Raw genomic sequence first — 23,079 nt, forward strand, 5'->3', positions numbered from 1 at the left:
TATACTTTTTTTTTGTCACGGTCACACATACTACCGCCATACAGCGTACGACGGATCACAGCTCCTTTTTTTTTCGTGTATGGCCATGCACCGACTTTTGTTCAGGAAACCACCTTTTTGTCCACATCTTCCATTCCATTTTCATCTCTCACGGAAGAGTTCGCCGCTCACGTCGCCCGCTGTGGTAAAATCGCCCACGCTAACACTGCTACCATTCAGGACAAGGGAAAAATCGACATTGATTTAAAGCGTCGAGTTGTTCTGTTCCTTCCAGGCAACGAAGTCCTTTTCGAACACCTGTTCGTGCATTTGGGCTCTGCAAAAAATTTCTTCACCGATATCACGGTGAATACATCGTGCTGGATTGAACTTCTGACGTCAACTATCGCGTAGCTCCTGTCAACGCGGCTTCTGATTGTCGTCGGCGCAGCACTGAGATCACCCACGTCTCTCGACTAAAACGATTTATTCGGCGTCCAACCCTTTCTACCTTGCTACCCTCTCTCGCGAACGGGGGAAAACAGTTTGAGTGCTGTCTATGTTCTTCATCTTCATCTGTTTGACAAAACAGTTGTAGCGATCATCATCATCTGTCATGCGGGCTGCGGCGCTTTCGCTCGTGCATCTGGATTAAAAATATAACCTTGTCACTGCCGTACCGGACATGGTCTCGTAAGCTACATATTTTGACGGGTTATAAATTTCACGGGGTTTATTTAAAAACACGGACAGTGGAACTCGCAGAGACGCTCTCGAAAGAAGGCCGCTAAATTGTTCATCTTCTTTACTCGCCTGCGCTGCACCTCTCGAGCAAATCCGCGATTTTCGTTGTCGTCGCTATTTTGCCATAAAATGAAGCTATGCATGCGACATTACCCTCCCGCCAGAGTAAGCGTCGTCCCGATGATTAACAGGTAGAGATGCGGCTAGCGGGTGTTCGCATCACTCAGATTAGTAAAGTTTCAAGTGGACTATGTGCACTGTCTCAGGCAGATGCTGGCGTTGTTTCGAACAGCAGGAGGCATCGGGCACGACTTCGTACGTCACGTCACTAAGATGGCGAAAAATCTTCTAGGGTCTAAAGTATCGGCGTAGGAATTTCTCTGAGAGGCCCCGCCGTCGTACAGAAAACCAAACTCAGACTCTATTTCCTGGTTGATAAGTGAAAAATCGACGGCGAAGGTTATACTGTTGGGAGTCAAGTTGCTGCTGGTTGATCATTTTTGCTAAGATGGCGAAAAATCTTCTAGGGTCCAAAGTATCGGCGTAGGAATTTCTCTGAGAGGCCCCGCCATCCTACAGAAAACCAAACTCAGACTCTATTTCCTGGTTGATAAGTGAAAAATCGACGGCGAAGGTTATACTGTTGGGAGTCAAGTTGCTGCTGGTTGATCATTTTGACGCGGGCAAGCTGCCTTGCTTCCTCGGCGCGCTCAGTGAAGTCTGCGTCGTCTGTCTCTGAATCATTGCAATTGTAAGGCAGCATGGCGTCAAGCATTATAGTAACTTCTCTGCCTTGAATTATTGCAAACGGCGTTTTTTTTTTGTTGTTTCCTGGCGTGTCGTATTAAACGCGAATGGGATGTACGGCAATATTCGGCCCCAATTCTTGTGTTCCACGTCGACGTACATGCAAAGCAAGTCAGTGATTGTCTTGTTAAGTCGTTCTGTAAGCCCATTCGTTTGTGGGTGGTAAGCAGTCCTCTTTCTATGCGCTGTTCCACTGAGCGTAAGCACAGTGCGCAAAAGCTCGGCTGTAAACGTGGTACCTTTGTCTATTATGACGACAGCTGGAGCACCATGACTCAGGACAATGTTCTCAATGAAGAACTGGGCCACTTCAGCTGCAGTGCCACTTGCAATTGCCTTGGTCTCCGCGTATCGGGTGAGGTAGTTCGTCGCAACTATAACCCATTTGTTGCCGCTGTCTGATGTTGGTAATGGGCCCCGCATATCCATTTCATTTTGAGAAAACAGAGTTTCTGGCACAGGCACAGGATGTAACAGCCCAGCGGCTTTGACAGGTGGTACCTTGTGCCACTGACAGTCAATGCATGTTCGGACATAATGTTTCACCTCTGCTGTGATTCTTGGCCAGTAATGTCTTTCTTTGACGCGCGTCAGTGTTCCTGTGAAACCGAGGTGGCTCGCAGTGGCTTCGCCAAGACAGGCTTGTAAAATTTTGCTGCGGAGAGCTTCAGGAACTACCAGCAGATACCTTCTACTTGTTGATGAGAAAGTCTTTTTGTACAGAAATCTGTCCCGTTAACAGAATGACGATAAGTTCTTCGCAAACACTCTTGGTGCGTTGGTGGCTCGTCTGCTCAAGAATTTTATAAGCGAGCTGAGCTCCCGCTCATCTTGCTGTTGCCGAGAAACGATAGCTGCATCAACAACTACTAAAAAACCTGTGAATTCATCATCCTCAGCAGCCAGTGATTCAGTCGGTGACCTTCACGAACAGTCGGCGTCTAAATGTTGCCTTCCCAACTTGTAAACTACAGCCATGTCGTACTCTTGTAGCCGTAAGATCCTTCATGCTAAACGTGGAGATTGGTCTTTCAGGTGGGTCAACAAACCAAGAGAGTGATGGTCGCTTACGACTTGGAAAGCGCGGCCATATAAGTACGGGCGGAACTTCTCAACTGCCGAAACGACAGCCATGCACTCCTTCTCCATTGTTGAGAAGTTGTACTCGGTGCGGGTAAACGTTCTGCTAGCGTAGGCAACTACTCTATCCACACCATCTTGGCATTGGACGAGAACAGCACCTAGGCCCACATTGCTGGCGTCTGTATGGATGGACATTTGTGCATTTTCATTCAAGTGAGTGAGGACGGGTGGAGTTTGTAGACACTGTCAAGGCTCGTTGAATGAAGCTTCTCGCTATTCACCGCAAACAAACGGAACATCTTCTCTTGTAAGGTTGGTGAGTGGAGAGGCGATGTGCGCAAAACGTGCTCTAAATCGCCGGTAGTAGGCGCAGAGACCCAGAAAACGCCTGACCGCTTTCTTATCAACAAGCCTTGCGAACTTTGCGACGGCTGCAGTTTCATCTGGGTCAGGCTTCACAGCTTCGCGATTGACCACGTGTCCCAAGAACTGGAGTTCTTCGAAGCTGAAGTGGCATTTTCCGGTTTGAGTGTGAGTCCAGTGGACCATGTGGCTTGAAGGATTGACAGTAGCCGCTTTAGATGTTCTTCGAACGCGGCCGCAAAAACAATCACGCCGTCGAGGTACACAAGGCATGTTTTCCATTTCAGGCCTGCCACACTGGTATCCATTAGTCTCTGAAACGTGGCTTGGGCTAAGTATAGACCGAAAGGGAGGACTTTGAAATCGTAAAGCCCGTCTGGCGCCACGAAGGCGGTGTTTTCTCGGTCGCGCTCATCCACATCTATTTGCCAGTATCCACTTTTAAGGCCAATTGACGAGAAGTAGCGCGCATGCCATAGCCTGTCCTAAAAGTCATCGATCTGTGGTATTGGATAAACGTCTTTTTTGTAACGTGGTTAAGCTTACGATAATCGATGCAGAAACGCAAGCTGCCATCTTTCTTCACCATCACCACTGTCGATGCCATCACCACTGTCGATGCCTAAGGACTCTTTGATTACATCATCTCTTTGATTACATCTTTGAATTACATCATCCTCCAGCATCTTCTTGACTGGCTGCTGGATTACCTCATGTTCTTTCTGAGCGACATGATATGAGTTGTCGGATCGGTCTTTCTGTGTATTGCGTATTGATGTGATGCTAAGTCAGAGGCCTTCGACCCACTCGTGATATCGATGAAAAGCAGTCCTTGAACTGGTTGAGCAGCTCCATAATACGGCATCTTTCCGTCGGTGTTAGACTCGGGCCATTATCGACTGGTGGGACATTCGCAGGTGATTGGGCTATGGCTTCCCTTTGCATAAGAAGACAGTCCTGAGAGTAGTCGAGCTCCTCGAGGTACGCCACAGTCCTGCCTTTACCTATGTGCTGGCGCTCATTCGTGAAGTTGGTCAGAAGCACCTCTGCGCGCCCATCTACTAAGCTGATGATGCCGCGAGCGATGGGAATGCCTTGGCAAAATAGGGCAGTGATGCGTTCGGCTTTGGCGTTTTTACTACAGTGCACGCCGGAACACACAGAAACAAGACTGCACGTCAGTGGTGGCACGCAGACGTCGCCGTCGACCACACGTAACAACCTGGGTTATCGGTCTGGATCATGGGTCACAGGCTTGTCAGTGGCAAATGTAATGACACCATCGCGTATGTTGACAACAGCACCGTACTCTCTTAAGAAGTCCATTCCCAGAATCATTGCTTTGCAGCACTCCGGTAGCAGCAGAAATGTGGCTACGAAAGCCACAATCTCAATCGTGAGTCTTGCTGGACATTTTTCCATGGATGTCATTATCTGGCCTCCAGCATTTAGGATATAAGGGCCCGTCCATTTGGTCCTTACTTTCTTGAGTTCGTCTGCCAATCGTTCGCTCATTATGGAAAAGTCTGCACCCGTGTCGACTAAGGCCGTCACTTCAACGCCATCAATCGTCATATCGAGATCGGCAGTCACAGTTGTCTCGGCGGAGTCTTCATCGTCGTCTCTCACGTGTTTCGGCAGCAGTGGGGAATTTTCGGCAATTCAACGGTTTGCGACCTTCTCCCCAGATGTCGCTGCTTTCAGTTTCTCTGCCGTGGGCTGGGAGGCGTCAGCAAAACTACGGCGGCTTGGTGAACGAAAACAAGCCAGGGATGGTGAGGGCATTCGGAAGATAGCAGAGCCTTCCTGCCTGCCAGCCTTGTCGTCGTCGATGGGGGCACGGCTTTCGTCGAACTGTCGGTGCGTAGCGGTGGGTGAACTACCGCGGTATTCAGCTCGGCAATGTGGGCAAAAACGGTAAATGTGCCCTGGCCCTTTAAAATTGTAGCAGAGCGGTCGGCGATCCACAGTGCGCCTTATGTCGGACTTCCGCATATAGGGTCGCCTGGCAGAATCCTGCTGAGCCCAGGCTGCCAAAGAATACGGTTCGAGGTACTGCGGCGCTGGCATGGGCGTGGGTAGACGAACGGCGTCTGCATAGCTGTATCCATTCGGCTGATAGGATACTTCTGGAGCCAATGGACGACGCACAGCGTCTGCGTATGTGCACGTGTTTGGATGGTACGGCTTAGCAGAATATTGCTGAGGAGAGGCAAACGCTTGTTGAAGTTCATGGCAAACGACTTCAGTGACGGAGGCTGCTGTGAACTCCTGCTGCGGGGGCGCGTGCAATTGCAATGTGTACTTTGCGTTCTCCTTCGCAATCTCCTCACGCACGATATGTCACATCAGGTGGAGTAGAGAAAACTCGTCGTTTGCGGTAAGTGCGGCGGCGCCAGCAGCTGCACCGGTGGCCGGGCGATCAGACTGTCGGTACTGTTGCTGCAGCGCACGCTCTATTTCGATGGTCTCCCTGATGAACTCGTCCGCCTTTGTTGGCGAATTGCGCACAGGACCGACAAATAGCTGCTCTTTGACAGCCCTCATAAGATGGTTTAGCTTTTGAACCTAGGGCATGTTGGGGTCCGCGCGATGGCACAGACGCACCATATCCTCAGTAAACATGGCGATGCTTTCGTGCAGCTGTTGGGTGCGTCCTTCAAGAAGGCGCTTTCGCGTTAGTACGCGTTACCAAAGGTGTCAAAAAACCGATGCCGAAACTCCTCCAATGCCGTCAACGCTGCCTAGCGGTTTATAAACCACGTCTTCGAGGCGGTTCAAGGGCGAAGTATACGTGAAAGAGCTTTCCATCGAGGCTCTAGCAGTATGATTTAGCTGCCCGTTCAAACTGCTCAAGCCAGTCTTGCGCATCTTTGTTCGGCCGCCCATTAAATGGCTCAGGAATGCGTATATTCTGGACCGTCGCCTGTGCAGGACTCCTTGAAAATGCCATTTCTTGACTAGGGGTGACTCTCGGAAGTGTTCCTCCTTCTAAAAGGCCAAATGCTGGTTCAAGACCTCGAAGGCGACGGCTTGAGTGGTGCACAGGCGTCTCCACAGGTGACTGTCTCGTAGGGCTGGACTCGGGGCTTCTCACAGGGGTGCCGATCATGAGGTGGCAGTACCCCACACCTCAACCAGTGTCGCGGGTTATATATTACAGAGGGTTTATTTTAAAATACGGACAGTGACTCATAGAGACGCTCTCAACAGAAGGCCGCTAAGATTGTCGCCTTCTTCACTCGCCTGCGCTGCGCCTTACGAGCGATTGCGCGATCTCCGTTGTCGTCGCTATCTTGCCGCTATATACAGCTATAGCTATATATATATATATATATATATATATATATATATATATATATATATATATATATATATATATACGTATGTGTGTGTGTCTGTGTTATTTGCATTGGGTTAGCGTGTTTGAATACCGCAAGATCAATAGGGTTTGTCTGATTGCAAATTTCAAACATACACGCCTTATTTTTTCAAAAATTCCTACCTAATGACTTCTCAAACGCACGTTCTTGCTGGTCGTATGTCGCTGAAGGTGCATTTCACGATTAGGAAAATTAACACAACTCACTTTAGGATCGGCTGTTTTTGTTGCGATATACACCGCTTCAGCTTTTTATTTTCCTCTATTCACATCACATTGCATTTTCTGAGAACGCAAAAAACTCACGATAATACATAGTAATATTTAGTGTAGTAATACCTAAAGCCGGGGGGAACTTACGAGATACCTTCCTAATGATGTCGCATTCACATCATGGTTCACGGAATATCCAGATCAATAGTGTTGACAAGTGTGGTTGCTTGCCACCATGGCACCATCTTCTGTACGATTTCCCTCGGAATATTACTCAGACGAGGCTTTCGTGAACATTCTTTGCAAACACCAATGATAAATGGAGCATTTCTTGTCGTTCCATGCTCATCTAATCGCAAATGGTGTGATAAGCGACACAGTATCGCAAACAGTAGAGCTGGTCGGGGCTTTATCATGTCAGCGTGGCGTCTGCTCCCGTCATGAAAGAAGCAGAGGTCGTACTCCGCATTTTTCTCACTTGGTCGCTTGACCTGCTGTGCGGTGAGTGTGCGGTTCCCCAGCAAACAAGGGCTGCGACTCTAGAGGACTTGTGTGCGCAAGGCGTGTGCACAAGGGGGGGGGGGAGACAGTGGGGGCGGCCACCTCCAGTCACCTGAGAGGAGTGGGGGGAGGGGGTTGCTGTGACTCTGGAAAGAGCGAAATGTCAGCCCTATACACTCAAATAATAAAGAAGGTGGTGCTGCGGTGCAGCTAGATCTCACTCAAGGGAAACTGTGCGAACGCCCATGGTCCAGAAGAAGCCTCGTTCGTAGAGATAGGAAGTGTAGGATATTATTCTACAAATACTAGCTTGGAAATATCTGAGGAAACGATGCCTCGCCAAAGTTTAGCGAGGAGGGCATGGCATGCACATCATTAGCGCTTGTTATTCTGCTCTCGCTTCAGCACAGCAGAGATGGTACCGATCGCGTCCAACGAGTGCCGGGCTCGGAATGGATTATGGCGCCACTGTAATGAGTCTGGGGCGTTCCAGCGCTGCCATTCGCGAAAGTATCGCGCCCTGTCCACGTGGGCTATTCTGAAGAACAAATGAAGCGATAGTGAAACTACGAACAGTTAGAAACGAATGTCATAACTGATGATAGTGATGACAGCAGGTGCGATAGTAGGTAAAAAACTGCTACCATTGGATACCATGATATACAGTGACAAACGAATCACTAGGATATAACACCGAAATAGTTATAAAACACTGTGGAATCCAAAAAAAAAAGAAATAGCCTTAGAAAAGTAGCATCTGGTCTTCTAAGTATACGGCTTTCACAGAGTGGACAGAACACAATTTTAACGCGATAGCACTAAATGACTCGTTTCGCCGAAATTCTGGGGTCGGAATTGTTGTCGCCATCATTTATGAACGAAAAATCATCTTGCCCATGACAAAAAATATAAAAGAACGATGCAAATAAAGAACGAACAATGCAAATTATGCCTCAGTCAATACAGAGCACAAGCCGTGTGCAGTAAAAGCAGTTGTTCTACCACATATCCTCTCGGTCTTAACTAATTGACAATAAAAGCACGGTATGGCTGCCATGATGTAAAAGGAGTCTCCTTAACAAACGTAATATTACGCGGCGGAATCGTGCAATTGCTCCAAGCGTCATAAGAGATGAACTACTGAACAAGAACCTATTCTAAAGGCCCACTAAGTACAAAATACTGAGCGATACTTGCGAGTATTGCCTTATGGATACGTTGTGGATGCTTCACTGTTTCACAAAAAGATTGATGGCGTAGCGGGTCGTTAAAAGCTGCCCTCACAATAAACACTCCGTATGCTTATCGCAAACGGCTCAAGTTACGCCGTCATTCGTTTTTTTTTTTATGTAAATGCATTTTTTAGTCAGGCCATGTCAGGCATGTGGCGTTGCCCGTGGCGGTGTCCGCGCGCCGGCAAGTGTGTGTAGGAGAGTGTAGGTGCAGTTTTTCGCCGCTCCTTCTCTAAACGTTTGGTCTCTCCCCTCTTTTCGCTCCATTTTTACGTCCCCTCGCGCCTCACTCTCGACCTTCCACTGGCCGGACGTCTCTAAAGCACATCGGGAAATGTGTGCTCGAGACGCCGCTGTGAAACGCCAAAGCTGAGCCGAGAACGCTGGTGCGCCACTATCCCGTCCGCTCGAATCTCACTCAAGTGAGCACCTCACAAGGCGATGGCAGAAGTGGGCGAAGGTGAATGTCTGACAGCAACGGCGCCCCCTCTCAACGCAAAAAAATGCATTTGCATTTCCTCATGATACCATTCGAGGAGGTGAGGGCATTATGTACATTACACTGATGCATGCGCCGAGAATGGGAAGGTGACGCGCTTGATGCTTGACTACAATATTATGTTCTTGTTCTTGTTCTGATGCTCAATAAATGATTTCAAAGCATAGACATATTGTTACGGTAACGTAGTGCAATATTTAGGTAGAACATCAAATAATTAGGCAAGGCATGCAGTGTGACCGATCATTGCGACATTTAAAGCATCTCACCTGCCAAGTGTGGTGATCATGCTTAAATACATGCGCATGCCCTTTTAACTTTACGATTGAACAGTAAATAGGGTATCGTCGAAAGTGGTCAAGCCTTGTTAATGGTCCTCAAATGCTTAGTGGTTGCGACGTCATAGCTCTTTCTCAAATTTCACACGTTTCTTTTTATTACAATATTGCCCTGCATATCTGGTATATTTCTAATGTGCATAGCAAAGCTCTTGGCCAGTAAGCAAGCTGCGTAACCGAATCAAGGCAGAAGATACTTACCCAGCTCTTATGTAGTCGGCGGCCCTCTTCATCTGACTAATCGGTCATGCGCAATCCGGCAAGCCGACTAACGCATTAGGAAAGAAAAATCGACAACCACCTCTTGTATGATTTTGAATTCAAAAATAATAAACCCACTGGGACAATTACGAGAGCAGGGAACACGTGATTTGCGCGTGTCATTTTAGATTAGCATTTCGCAGCTTAAACATACAAATTTGTGGTCCAGATTCTCCAAGGCACGGGTCAGCAACCTTGCGAGGCGAAGGGCTAACTTGCTAGAAACAGTGGTGAGCCGCACGGAATACTGGCGGGATAGAGACAGGGGACTTGCAGGCAAAGCATAAAAAGTCTGCTAATGACGCTATTTCATAAGATTGAATTACATATACTGCTTATCTTCAGCGTGCCCCTCACAAAGTGGCAATCAGACAGACGTTTCAAACGAGAACTTTATTTGAGGGCGAAACTGCCTTGTTAACCTTCATAAAGGAAAGGGCAAGTGAAAGCAGACAAGAGGCATGATGACGTGAAGGGGCCGCGTAAGACTGCCACGTGGGCCGTAGGTTGCCGATGGGGCACACAATATTGATCTATATTCTTGAGGTATAGATTGGAGATATGTACTCACAGTGCAGCATATGCGTTACTCCTTGGGCATACCGGTACAAAATGTTTCACATCAAAAGAATGCGCCTACTTTGGACTAGGAACTTCCATTATAATTCAAGGTGGTATTTTAAAATGTGGACGTATATTGAAATTTCGAAGTGATAGATTGTTTCACCATTGTAAACTCTTTTTTTGTCCATAGGGTAAGCTTATGAAAATCTGTAGCCAAATGAAATGTTTTTATAGAAAATGCTACAAATTCGAAGTGAGAATGATCACCCTGAAGCATAGAAAATAACAAAGTTCTTCAGTGTTGTGCTCCTGCAATCATACTGAGCCCTTGTCGTTTTGATCCTTTTCCTCGCAGTTCAATGGACTACTTGTATTTCGAAGTACACCAATGGAACCTACACGGGTTCTGACAAAATACATCACGACATTGCTGCTTCTCAACTCGTCAAGAAACTGTTTTACCATAGAGATGTTCGCAAGGATGGCTTACGATACCTGGTCGCGTGGAGCTTTTACAGGCAGCTGGTGAACTTCACTGATCCATATAGATTTCTTGGGCACAAAACTGCCGAGAATGCATGCTACGACCACATAAGAAATGTGATGGACTTGGCGATCACCAGCCACTACTTCCAGTCTTGTACGTTCGCTTTTTCAGCCTCTCTTTTGCGGTGCTCACGTGGCGCCATCATTTCAGCAGTCTTTTAAGAGACCAAACTCTCAACAATTTTTGAAAACAAAACAAGCGCTGCGGTTTTTCAATGACACTTTGCGCTCGACATTACCAATCACGGCAACATGTGCAGGCCAGTGTTGCCAATTCAGCTATTTAGTATCTAGAACTAGCTACTTTAGAAGTCATCGAACAATCAAAAATTTGATTTAGCTATGAATAGCTGTTTTAGCTTACTATTCGTGCTTTAGTTCCTCATCTAGCTATTTCAGCTAACCCTGGCTGTGGCGGTATGATATCTTTGAGAAATACTTGTACATGCAGTTCATTCAAGCAAAGCATAGGACACAAAAAAAACGCCTTTCTGGTGCACAGAATCCCAAAGATAGAAAGGGTTACTTGTCGTGCTCTTTAGATCCAACCAATTGGAATCAAACTGTCATCGCACACACATAAAAGATTCATGATAGGAGCTTTCCAAGGGATTGGGTCCAGCAATCGGCGCAATAAAAGGCAAAGATAGTCAAACATTTATATGCACCGGCAGCACCGCAAGACTGATGGCCATTTATCTCCACATCTTAATACTTCTACTGTTATTTTACGAATTTCCAGGGTCGGTCCTTCTGCGTTCTTTTAACAATATAATATTGTAATTTTTGCTTCCGTGCTGTACATATCGTATGTACTCAATGTTTCAGATTTGTCACCAATCATAGATGTGAAAGGTAAATATTATTTCACGAATGAATAATATAAATCTCACGAATATGACAGGGGATTTTACACGCATTCAATTCAGTGACATAGGTGTACAAAGCAAAAAATTCATACACGTACTGACAATGATTAGAAAAGTTTGAATATTTGAGCGGAAGCTTGAGCTTGTTGTTGATTCACCTGCACACAATTGCATGCAATTCGACTTACAGGCATCTTCGTAATTCAATAATTAAAACTAGGGCACCCTTAGTTTTCTCTTCAAATGTTGAACGCTACAGCGAAATCCTGCCTCTAGGGCGTACTTCAACTAGTGAGTGTATTTATGTTGTTACTCGAAAAGTTTAAATCGTTGATTACTACAATGTAATAGAAAAAAAAACTTAAAGTGGCTTATGTGAGTGGAACTGTCGCGTATGGCTGCCTACTGTGTATAGCACGATTTAAAAAACCAGCAATCATGCGCGTTAAATCTTTTCGACCATATATATGCACCCACTATGTTAGCCAAAATGAATACGTGCAGTAACGAGTGTACTTTTTGTAATAGATTGCTGGCTTCAATCGTCAAAGGATTTATAATAATCACATATTCTGACACCCGATACCATGCACGCTGATACCCTGCTATACTATGTGATGTATAACATATTGTATTGTGAAGCCTTTGGGAAATCCGATGGCTTCGTTCGTAGATAACCAGGCTTTAAGGAGAAATGAACTTGGAGAGATCGAGCAGTGCGTCTCAAAGCTGCCGTTTGTTTGAAGGGACCTACAACTGGCCTGAACGGGTGATTAGATATTGATGGAAAAGAAAAAACATGAATTATGGTGACAGATGAAAACATACTTTTCGCAATGTGAGTAGGATTTATATTCTTAAGCCGCGTTTAAAAGTAACCAAAACTGGCGTGTAGCGCTCTAGCGCCAGAGCCATGAAACACAATTATGAAGTCCTAATAACTTTGCTTTGATTATTTAGTGTGCACAAGAATAAGAGCTAAAATTTTGAATACGTATGAGATTGTTCATTTTCGTTTGTTTCAATGTGGCTTACAAGATAAAAGAAGTACATCATAAAAAGTGGCACTGCTTTCGTGACCTCTCCAGGGAAACGGGTTTAGTTGCGCATGCGCGCCGCTGCGCGGCGTTTCCACAGCTCTATTCCCGTTGCGTCAGGCGCGTTCAAGAAGCATGCGAGCTTTTGAATGCTATCGCTGCAGCGCGCGAAATGCCGTCCACCTACTGCTCTGGGGAGAATGGCTTCATGCGTGCTGCTGGTGGTGGTGAAGGTGGTGGTCCGTCGGATTTATTGCTATCACTGTCGTCTGTCAAAACATGTCGCTCTGGCACTACTTGATAGGGGCCCAAATTTTACGCTCGCATGCGAGCCGGAAATCATTCCTCTAAATCGCTCAAGTTGTCCAGCGATGACATATCGAAGCCGTCCAACTACGGCCGCACGTCGTGTGTTTTGTTTTCGAAGACTTGGCTTAGCTCGACTTGGCTAAGTCGAAAAAAAACGACATCTGCATGTCTATTCAGGACTGCATAATCGCCGCAAATTGAAAAATTCTGATTATAAATGTTCCTCGGTGTTTTCCGCGTTACCATTTCCTGATTACAGTCTGACCGGTCAGATTACCGTTGCACTCAAGAAAGCTAGTACCATAAATATCGGTTGTGGGTCCCTTTAAGCGAAAAAAGAAAAGCAAGCTCCTTGTGCCACGCGCCATTCCTCGTTTCTCTTCGTCTAGCCGTTTATGCGCACTGTCTTTAACAGCCTGTATACTGAACGCGTGTGTTTGTAAAGCGTGAAGGAAATTTTCACTGCATTTTCAAGCAGATTAAGTTATGTTTACTGTGTGTTCAACCTCACGCCTGGCTTTGTGGTAGAACCCCTGCATGCCTCGCAAGCGTCCGCATTCGATGCCCAGTCGGACCCGGGCATCTTCATGATTTACTTTGTTTGCACCTTCTAAAACTTCGGTCACGTACAAAATGATTTGTCACTCACCACTAACGACGTCAATCATGACGCCGCCAGAATTCTTGCAAAACGAGCTCTTTTAAACGCTATCGCCTAAAACAAAAACAAGAATGACCATTGGCTCCTCGAACGAGTTGTTTTATCAGAATTTTCTCCTCAGTGGCTGTTAATAAAATGTGATTAAAAATGTTCGGTTGTTCACAAAGGTCCTACTCGATTTCTCAATTAATGTTTTGGATACTCGCACATTCCTAACGTTTACATAGCACTCTGCATACGCAGCTTATGTCGGATAAGCGCGAAAGCCTGCACGCGTCGCTAAAGACCACACCTGCCTGAAATAATTTGAATGAAATTGAGAATGCTTTTCATTTCATTTATGTGCATGTACTGCATAGTTGCATGCAAGAAAACGTCACTTAATAGTTCTGTTTACACTGTAGGGTAACACAGCTACTAGAAAATTTGTTGCACTCCTAGATTACGCATCAAAATGATCGACAAATTTTTTTGCTACTTTAAGGCTTCTTTATAGATTTTTGGCTATTTTAGCTACTTTTATGCTGCGATCGAGCTATTGTTGCTCTCCGAGATTTGGCAACAATGGTGCAGCCACACACATGTCACCCAGACTATTTACAACATTGCGATTCATTTCCTTTAACGAGTCGAGCAAAAAGTACTGGCAAGAAAAGTTTATTTAATGAGGAGAATGACAAATTCACACCAAGAAATAAGGCAGCCTTACAGACAACCACCAGAAAATCAACAAAAAAATAAACTTGCGCTGAGCACAATACCATTATATTAAGTTAAGTGAGTTTCCTAATTCATGTGTCGTCGAAAGACTAGAAGGGCAGACAATGAGTCTTAAGACCAAGCTTCTGGAACCTAATCCAGTGTCCCCATTACTGGTATTAAAAGAGTTAAAACGGTATTGTTTCTAATTGGGTTTGTGACCCGTGAGGTTTTTCATTAAAATCCAAGCACTGTGATGATCAGGACATTGATTACAGGAGAGAGGACTGCAGCACACCATATAGAGTTAGCACCTATTTCTCTGCTTTGTATTGGCAATCATTCTTGTTGTAACCATGCTTATTATTCAGTCACCTTATTGGCGGAATAATTCTAGGTACGAAGCACTTAGGATGACCAGGTTGTCGTATGATTTGATTGTATGCTGTTATCAAGGTTGTGTGTGACGCCGGCAAAATTTCGAATAGCTAACTATTCGAGTGGGCAATCAGGCCAAAAAGAAGTCGTCGTCCTTTTTTCCTTCGAGTACCTCCATGATCATAAGTGAATACTGAGACATATGAGGCTACGTTCGCACTTAAATATGTTATGCCTTTTGTTATTTCAGCACATTGATGACGGTAAGATAGCGCACGCTCGTCCCAACGAAACGTCATGTCCCTTTTGTTCTTCAAACGCCCTGATGAGGATAAGTGCGGAGCACTATCGAGGCCCCGGCTCTCGTATTCCGTGAGCAAGTGGCGTAACAAAAGCCTAACCAGGTATAAAAATAGGAACATGGAACAAGCAAGCACAAAATATAAATGCAGAGAAAAGGAAAACATAGGAAAAGAAATAGAAAGACAGAGCAACTAGAAAAAGAGGAAGAGAAGTAAATAAAATTAGAGAAAAAAGACAGATTACGAAAAAACAAAAAAAGAGGAAAGGAAAAGAAAGCAAAAATTGAAGAGAAACAAAGCGTGAGGCCTAACTTCGCACCCTCTTCAGGCACGGCGCGCTTAAATCAAAGCTGCTGTAAGTGTTTTTGTTGTATTTTCTTCTCACTCTGCCGACTTAACAGTGCCAGTTCTACAACACTACGTTTACGCTGTTCCTAAGCATTCTCTGTGGAAAATACCTTTTGAAAGAAAATGATAAAATTAGGTTTTGTTCGCATACTTTATATTTTTGCATGTGCATTATTAGCCCAATCGGTTTCTGAAGTGAATGCAAATGTACCCGCAAAGTTATTCCACTTTTACGTGAAAAAAAGGTATCGCAGTCAATCTGTCAGAAAAACAACTTTCGTTCCCTTTGCATTCGCCTAACCCGAAGGCGACAGTGATACACTTTCTCTAGCTCAACTTTTTTTTTGAAATTTCAGAAAATCTAATCGAAGTGTATCTTTTTCAGTATGTTGCAAACATTTTGCGGCTAGTTGCTCTGTTTAAAATTGGACGCGTATCTGTGCGCTGTATGTGACACTTTCTGCACCTCAGCTGGTACCCACAGGGGCATCTGCGCAAGCAGGCGTTTGGTGTGTAGCGACACCACGGACCCGAGCTAACGGGGGGCTTCGACCTCTCCCGCGCCTAGCCGTGCGTGGCTGAGCCATGTCCGGGGAATAGGGGTTCCTTGGGGGTTTAGCCGACGCCAGGTGTTCGGACCTTTAAGGCCCCCCGGCAGAGGCAACACACCCCTTTGGCCCCGGCTTCATGTAGACGGCACCCCTGGGCTGACCCAACGAGGGGAAATCGGCAGTCGCCTTTTCCTATCTCCCTCCCCTACAACTTCGTCTTCATCTCTCACTTTTAGTCTGTCCTGTCTACTTCTCTCTTCTCCTTACTTGCGGTTCTTCCTGGCGGCAAGGGTTAACCTTGTGTGTTCACCCCACCTTGGGATGCCTCAGATTAGGTTATGGTTGCGGTGTACAGCTGGCATATGCAAGCATTTTCTTGATGCCTTGCAGCGTGTCCTCGTTAGGCTCGGTGGTGGGTGGCTGCTACCGCCACTGAAAACGCTCCATATTTTATGGCCAAAAACTTCCAACCCTCTATCAAACGCTCCCTGAAGAGGGTGCGAACCGAAGCAAGCTTTAAACTATGCTAACTAAACAAAAACAACTTTCCACGCTACCACGTTATCCACAGTGAATCACCAGCAAAACCTGTCAGAAAACTTTCACCGTTCTTCGTTTCAAGGTGCCTAATAGACAAACTTGGAACAGGTTAAAAGCAACAAAAATTGCCAGTAATGATCTCCCCCTTGAAGTCCGAGTCAAGGAACACTATCATAAACTATCCAGTTTAAAGACTTTTGGTGATGTGCCCATCACTGTTTCAGCACATCGTTCAATAAACACAGTCCGAGGAGTCGTGTCGGAGGATGACCTAGTTGACTTGACAGATGCTGAACTTCTCGACGGCTTGAAAGAAGAGAATGTAATTTATGTACATAAAATCAAGATGATGCGGAATGTCAAAGAGACTCTAACAAAACATATAAGCAATAACTTTGGCTCCAGCATCATTCCCGAAACATTTGCAACTGGGTACACAAAGCTTCATGTTCGACCATACATACCCAACCCGCGACGATGCTTTCAATGTCAGAGATGTGGCTACGGCTCACAAAACTGTCGCGGCGGGCAAACTTGTGCACAATGTGGAGTTTCGGGTTACACTTCTGTTACATACACAGAACCGGCACAGTGCGTCAACTGTGACGAAAATCATGCCTCATACTCACGGTCATGTCTATTCTGAAAGAAAGAAAAAGACATCATCACGTAGAAGGTGAAGGTAAACATCTCATTTAAAGAAGCAAGAATAAGAGTCTCGACATTCTATGGCGAAAATTATATGCTGATGAGGCGCGTCAGGGGGTAGCGTCGCACCAGCTCTCGCCACTGCTTTGGCTGCGCAGAGCAAGCCGTCGGCTGTGGCGCCTGCCCCCAAGGCGGCAGCAGTTCAGTCTACTCCGCCTACATTACTAACAGAAATCAGAGACCCCAGGGTCTTCGGGTCTCAAGGCCTCACCTCATCATGCGAGGCCTAAACTTCGATCAACCGGCTCGCACGTGCGGGCATCCAGTGCCTCCGAGGAGGCAATGGGTACGTCGGTACCCTTGGTGCCGTGGGAGCGGCCTGGCTCTTTGGAGCGCCCCAGGAAAACAAGAAAACGGATAACGGGGTCTGGTGATGGCCCTGTTACTTAAATTTAAACTTTCCGCCTGAACAGGCCCTCACTCTTTGTACAAACAGCACTACTTTACTTTCACCAGAAACACTAAATATATACAATGAAACGTCAGGGGCCTTTTAAGGAATCTTTACGATTTCCAAGAACTCTCACATAAACACTCACCAAAAATCCTGTGTGTAAGAGAAACACACCTAAAACCAAGACGCGAACTTTCTACACAACTACAAATTTTTCAAAAGACCATGATGATGACATGACACCATATGGGGGTTGAGCCGTTATATTCAATCAAAAGATGGCTTGCACACACCGTCAACTCTAAACGTTCCTTGAGGTTATGAAGCGTGGAAACTTGGGCAAGCTGGATGAGTTATGTCCCTTGAGGCAGCGGCTGTTCGAGCTGTTCTTTTTATCAAACGTATCACCATTCGCAGTATTTACATTTCTCCAAGCTATCAGCTGCAAAAACACGATTTACAATGTTTAATTGACGAACTTCCAGAACGTTACTTTCTCCTTGGAGACTTGAATGCACATAGCAACGTATGGACTTACTCTTGTAGCGACGCAGAAAGTCAACTGATTGAACAGTTCCTCCTCTCATCAAGCGCGTGTCTCCTGATTTTAAAATAACCAACCTCGCTAAAAAAACCGGTTCCTCCATAAACCTAAGCATTGTAGCTGTGTCACTTGTGCGTCTACTTCAGTGGAAAGTCATCAATAATCCTTACGGAAGCGTCCACTTTCCCATAGTTTTGAGCACAACTACAGCAACTGAGTGTCCACCACGGGTTCCCAAATGACTCACAAACAGAAACGACTGGGAACAGTTTTATACCATCGCTCGTTTAGGTCGGAATGATATATGTACTTCGAGCATTGACGCTGCTGTGAACTAATGCACAGCGTTTTTGATTGATGCATCCTAAAAACGAATGGACACCCAGAAAAACGACGTGTTCTGTGGTGGAACTCTGAGGGCCGAAATGCGCGCAAACAGCAAAACAAAGCAAGGACGTTGCTACGGAACTCAGCGACGGCTGAAAATCTTGACAGCTTTAGCAAAATAAAGTCTCAAAGCAGATGAACGCGTCGGCAGGCCGGTCTCAGAGAAAGCTTGCAGAAGTTTTTTCCAGAAATCAATTCATATACAAAGGAGGCTAAAACCTGAGGCATAGTTGGTAAGATAGGAGGAAGACAAGTGCATCCACTCCAACTCGTAAACAGACAGGGTGACGCCTTGGAATATCAGGTGAACTTCCTCGGTTCACACTTCAAACGGGTGTCCAGCTCGACACATCAACTGATGCATTTCAAAAATACACAAGAATATAAAAGCAGAAACCCGAGTACAAATGTACTTGATAGGAGGCATATAACCTAGCCTTCAGCTCAGCTGAGCTCCAAACATCACTCAACTTCTCAAGTAATTCCGCCCCAGGTTCTGACCAAGTGGTGTATGAAATTTTGAAAAATCCACCATCGGCCCATCCTTTTCAGAAGCTGGCGCTTTGCACTCTGATTCAAGCATTTTCACCAGCGAAGCTTAGCGATACTTGCGGCTGTTAAACACAATAAACCAATAAAGGTACAGAAGGCAATAATATATACAGATTCCCTAAGCGTAGTAAAAGCTCTTAAAACTCCTAAAAAGCATAAAAACCCTGTCATTGTCTCGTTTTATTTGATCCTATGCACAGCCTACTCTTCTAAACAGCATGTTGTAGTTTGCTGGATGCCAGGACAAAGCGAAATTCATGGCAATGTTCTGGTGAACCAGCTAGCTGGATCCGCCAGCAAAACCGCTTCCAATACAGCGATACCAGTTCTTGCACTCGACTTGCAACTTTTCGTAAAACGAAAGCTCAGAGATTAATGGCAGGGCACACGGGACACACACACAGGTAATACATTGCATGTATTCAAACCGCAGCTTTGTCATTGGCTGCTAGTATCAAAATCACGCCACACAGAAGCAATTTGTACAAGGTTAAGAACAGGACATACACATAAAACACATTCATTTCTTTTGTCTGGGGGTGATCAACCTTTATGTCATAGATGTGGAGAAGCACTCACCGTACTTCACAATCTAGTTTAGTGTAAAGAATCAGACACGCTGAGAAGACAACACTTTTCGTTACCCTACCCACAACAGATACCACTTCATCCTGCATTGTTCATCGGTACAGAACAACATTTTACACATTATTGGTTGTTAGCTTTTTGAGAGAAGTTCGTACTTTTCATATCATATACCTGGGCATTCCGTAGCACGACCTCTCCAGAGAAGCCTCCGCTGTGATGGCTACTCTGAACAAAGCACTTGCCTCACAGCCCTTGGACGCAAGGGGGTGAACAAGTGAGGCATTTGTGCTAATGCCATAAATGTCCACCATCGTTTTTATTATCACAAAAATTTCGCATTCATTACCACCACACACTTTTCACGGCCTGGTCATAATTTTTTCTACTTCTATGTTCTTACCCTTCTAGCGCAAGGAATATTATGGCCCTTATACAGCCGGTTATCGCAATCATTGTCCATATCTCTAGTAAGATTAACTGGCGCTCTTTGGCCATGAAATGGTCCTTGCACGACAAAACATCAAACATCATCATCATGCACCTAAGCTGGTATTGCGGTAAGTTAGGCCACGGTGGTACATCACGTGATGCGACTTCACATCACATCACAGAGGCATCAAAATGACACCATTGTGGCGCCACCAATCCTGACGATCTGTGACGTGATCCTAACGTCGTATGATGGTCATCACGTGATTTCATTACCCTGGTCAGGAGCCTTGGATGCCGCAAGACGCCGACTACAAAATTTCGCGTTTTAAGAGATATTCAAGGTTCTTTGTCCAACATTTGTGTTTTGCAGGAAGACAAATATTGTTCGTGCGACATGGGCAGCCTAAGCGTTTCCAAGCATGAGAAAGGAGTGTGTGTTAAATGTACGCAATAATTCACCGCCGTATACAGAGTATGCAAATTGCGATCATGTTCGCTACAAGCACTGTGGGTTCTGCAGATTCGATGATATGATGATATATTTGTAATATAGGCTGTACGTTAGACGGCTCTTTCTACGTGAGCCTTCAGCGGTTACATTGCACTGATTACAGATTGTGTTATTGCTTCTAAGCTTAGTTTCATCTTCACCACGCACAACACTTTACTTTACAAAACTTTCAAGTGAGTGATTGCTCTTTCATGTCTCACGGAACAGTGGTTACGCCTCGCATGGCGTATCTATCCAAGCGCATGGCGTCCCGCATCCGTAGTGCCTTTGAGAAGGCTCTGCAGGCCTCGAGCTACCTCACCGCAGATATTCGAGCACACTTGATCAACAAGCTGCTGAACCACACGATCTTCATTGGTAGTCCTGGAAGGCGTTTGGATCCTGATTTCGTTGAAGACATCTATAGTAAGTATCATTGAGAGTTACTATTGCTAATGCATATAAAGATCTGTTCAGCAAGCTCCTTGAAAACGCATTTGTCGACAGATACCATAAATCTACATCAAAGTGACTCACTTTACGAGTTGTATTTCTACTTACTTTTTAAGTCGTGTACTTCTGCAGAATACAGAGATTCCAATTTATGGAGTGCACAGTATTTCGGCTGTCATCTAAAGGTAATTGTGCAGGCCGCGGAAGTACCTTTCCGAAATATCAGCATTTTTTTTTATTTTGCAAAGGGTTGATTTTTATTAGGTACTTTTCAGTGATTCCTAATTCAGAAACTTCCACAAAATTGTTGCAATTGCAGATGCCTGACATGCAGAACAGGTGATCGTTGGGTCACTTACTGTGGAGAAGCAAATTAGGTTACAGAATAACTTCCTAGTCACTAGCAATCCATGCCTATTTAATATATTCTAAAATACATTCTCATCACACTAATTCGATGAACACAACAACATCGGATATTTATAACATGTGACTTCCCGGCAACACCTGGTGTGCGCGTATTTCTTGTCTGCTAGCGGTTCCGTAAAGAGAGACTACCGCTACGTTTAGAAGCAGTCCTTGGTAGACCTTTCTGCTCAAGAAGAGGCAGCCGTTTTTATTTCGGCGTACAAGGCTCATTGTTTTGAGGGCCTCACTATACTGCCATAAGCTGATGCCATTATATTTTTGTTAATCTGACAGCTCGAAAACTCGCCTGCACAGCAGCCACAAAAGGCGCGCAACCTCAGTTACCTCACGCAGCACCACAGAGCAGAACCACTGTGCTCTAGTGACGTGCGCTCCGCACATGCGGTCGAAGTTCGGGAAAGCTTTTTATAGTCTGAGATATCTCACGTCAAACTGCCAAGAGAGGCTGCGTTATGCCGTATTTTCGTGCTTTTTGTTAAAAATAAGCAAGGCTTTTCGTTTGTCTTGCCACGCTTCACAGAACAAAAAAAAAGGCAGATCTCATGTACAGTGGGAATCGATGATATGCGAAGCACGCATAATAAATGTTGATATGTCACATTAAAATTACAACAAAATTACGAGGTGGAGGTAAATGGTGGCGTAAATGACTTCCATGTCATGATTATTATGTTTGGATGTGCCGTTTGCATTCGTCGTCTATTCGCGTCACGTGATATCAAATTTAGTATATGTGGAGCTAGCGAAACGGCCGTGAGCACGCTATGAGCGTGGTATGTTTTCATGTTCCTACATGACGGCGGTGTCAGGTTTTTGTTTGCACCAGTCATATAGCTCGTCATTCATTGACGTCACGTACCACCAAATTTGGTATATGTGGAGCTAGCAAAACGGCTGCGAGCGCATCATGAAGGGCCCAATATACTCCAATGTAGCGTTGACGCGCGTGCGCTGGGCACAGTGACGCTACGTTACTAAACGCGAGCACTCTATAGTCTGACGCCAGGCGCGACCAGCGTCCGTCGGCGCGGCACGACGGCAACCAGCGCGAAATGCGACATGCTGCATTTCGCGCCAATACACTACCCAGACAACACTGCGTCTCCCTCTTTTCGTGGTGGAGGGACGCCGGACATGCTGAAATGCGCATGCGTCAAAGCAAGACAGCGCGGCGTGCGACTGCGAGTATATGGCAGGACCGGCACCTAGTGTGGCAACGCCGGCCTGACACGACGAAATGAACGCCGGTGAGCACGCGCACCGCGTCACATCGAAATGTATTGGTGGCTTGACAGTGGCACGTAGTGATGTTCTGACATGACACGCATCTCATGATTACCATGTTTGCACAAGTGACATACCTTCGTCATCCATTGGCGGCACGTAATACCAAATTTGGCATATGTGAAGCTATAGCGAAACAATAGCAAAACTATATATAGCGAAGCTATAGCATCATCAGTATGGAAAGTAGTCATGTTGTTACATGACACGCATGTCGTGATTATGTTTGGATTTTTCATTTACATATGGCATCCATTCACGACACGTATTACCGAGTTTAGTACATGTGAAGCTAGCGAAATGGATGCGAGCACATCATGAGTGTAGCATGCAGTCATGTCGTTACATTACATGCATCTCATGCTTATCATGTTTGCACCAGTGTCATACCTTCATCATCCATTCAGGTCCTGTAATACTAAGTTTGGTATGAGTGAAGCTAGAGAAACGAACGGCCGCCAGCGCATCATGAGCGTGGCATGTAGTCATGTTGTTACATGACACGCATCTAATGATTATCATGTTTGCACCAGTAACATACCTTCGACATCCATTCACGTAGTGTAATACCGAATTTGTTATATGTGAAATGGACGCGAGTGCATCATGAGC

General features: G+C 45.5%; 1 protein-coding gene across 1 annotated transcript in view; it reads left to right on the forward strand.

Moving 5' to 3' along the window:
* Nucleotides 1-23,079, forward strand: part of LOC142803358 (neprilysin-1-like) — a 91,155-nt gene that overhangs the window by 30,931 nt on the left and 37,145 nt on the right. The window contains exons 4-5 of the mRNA XM_075888472.1: nucleotides 10,322-10,606; nucleotides 20,530-20,727. Of these exons, the coding sequence (XP_075744587.1) occupies nucleotides 10,322-10,606; nucleotides 20,530-20,727 (483 nt within the window). The remainder of the gene's footprint in view (nucleotides 1-10,321; nucleotides 10,607-20,529; nucleotides 20,728-23,079) is intronic.

This window comes from Rhipicephalus microplus, chromosome 3, assembly GCF_043290135.1.
Source record: "Rhipicephalus microplus isolate Deutch F79 chromosome 3, USDA_Rmic, whole genome shotgun sequence".
Taxonomy (NCBI): Eukaryota; Metazoa; Arthropoda; class Arachnida; order Ixodida; family Ixodidae; genus Rhipicephalus; species Rhipicephalus microplus.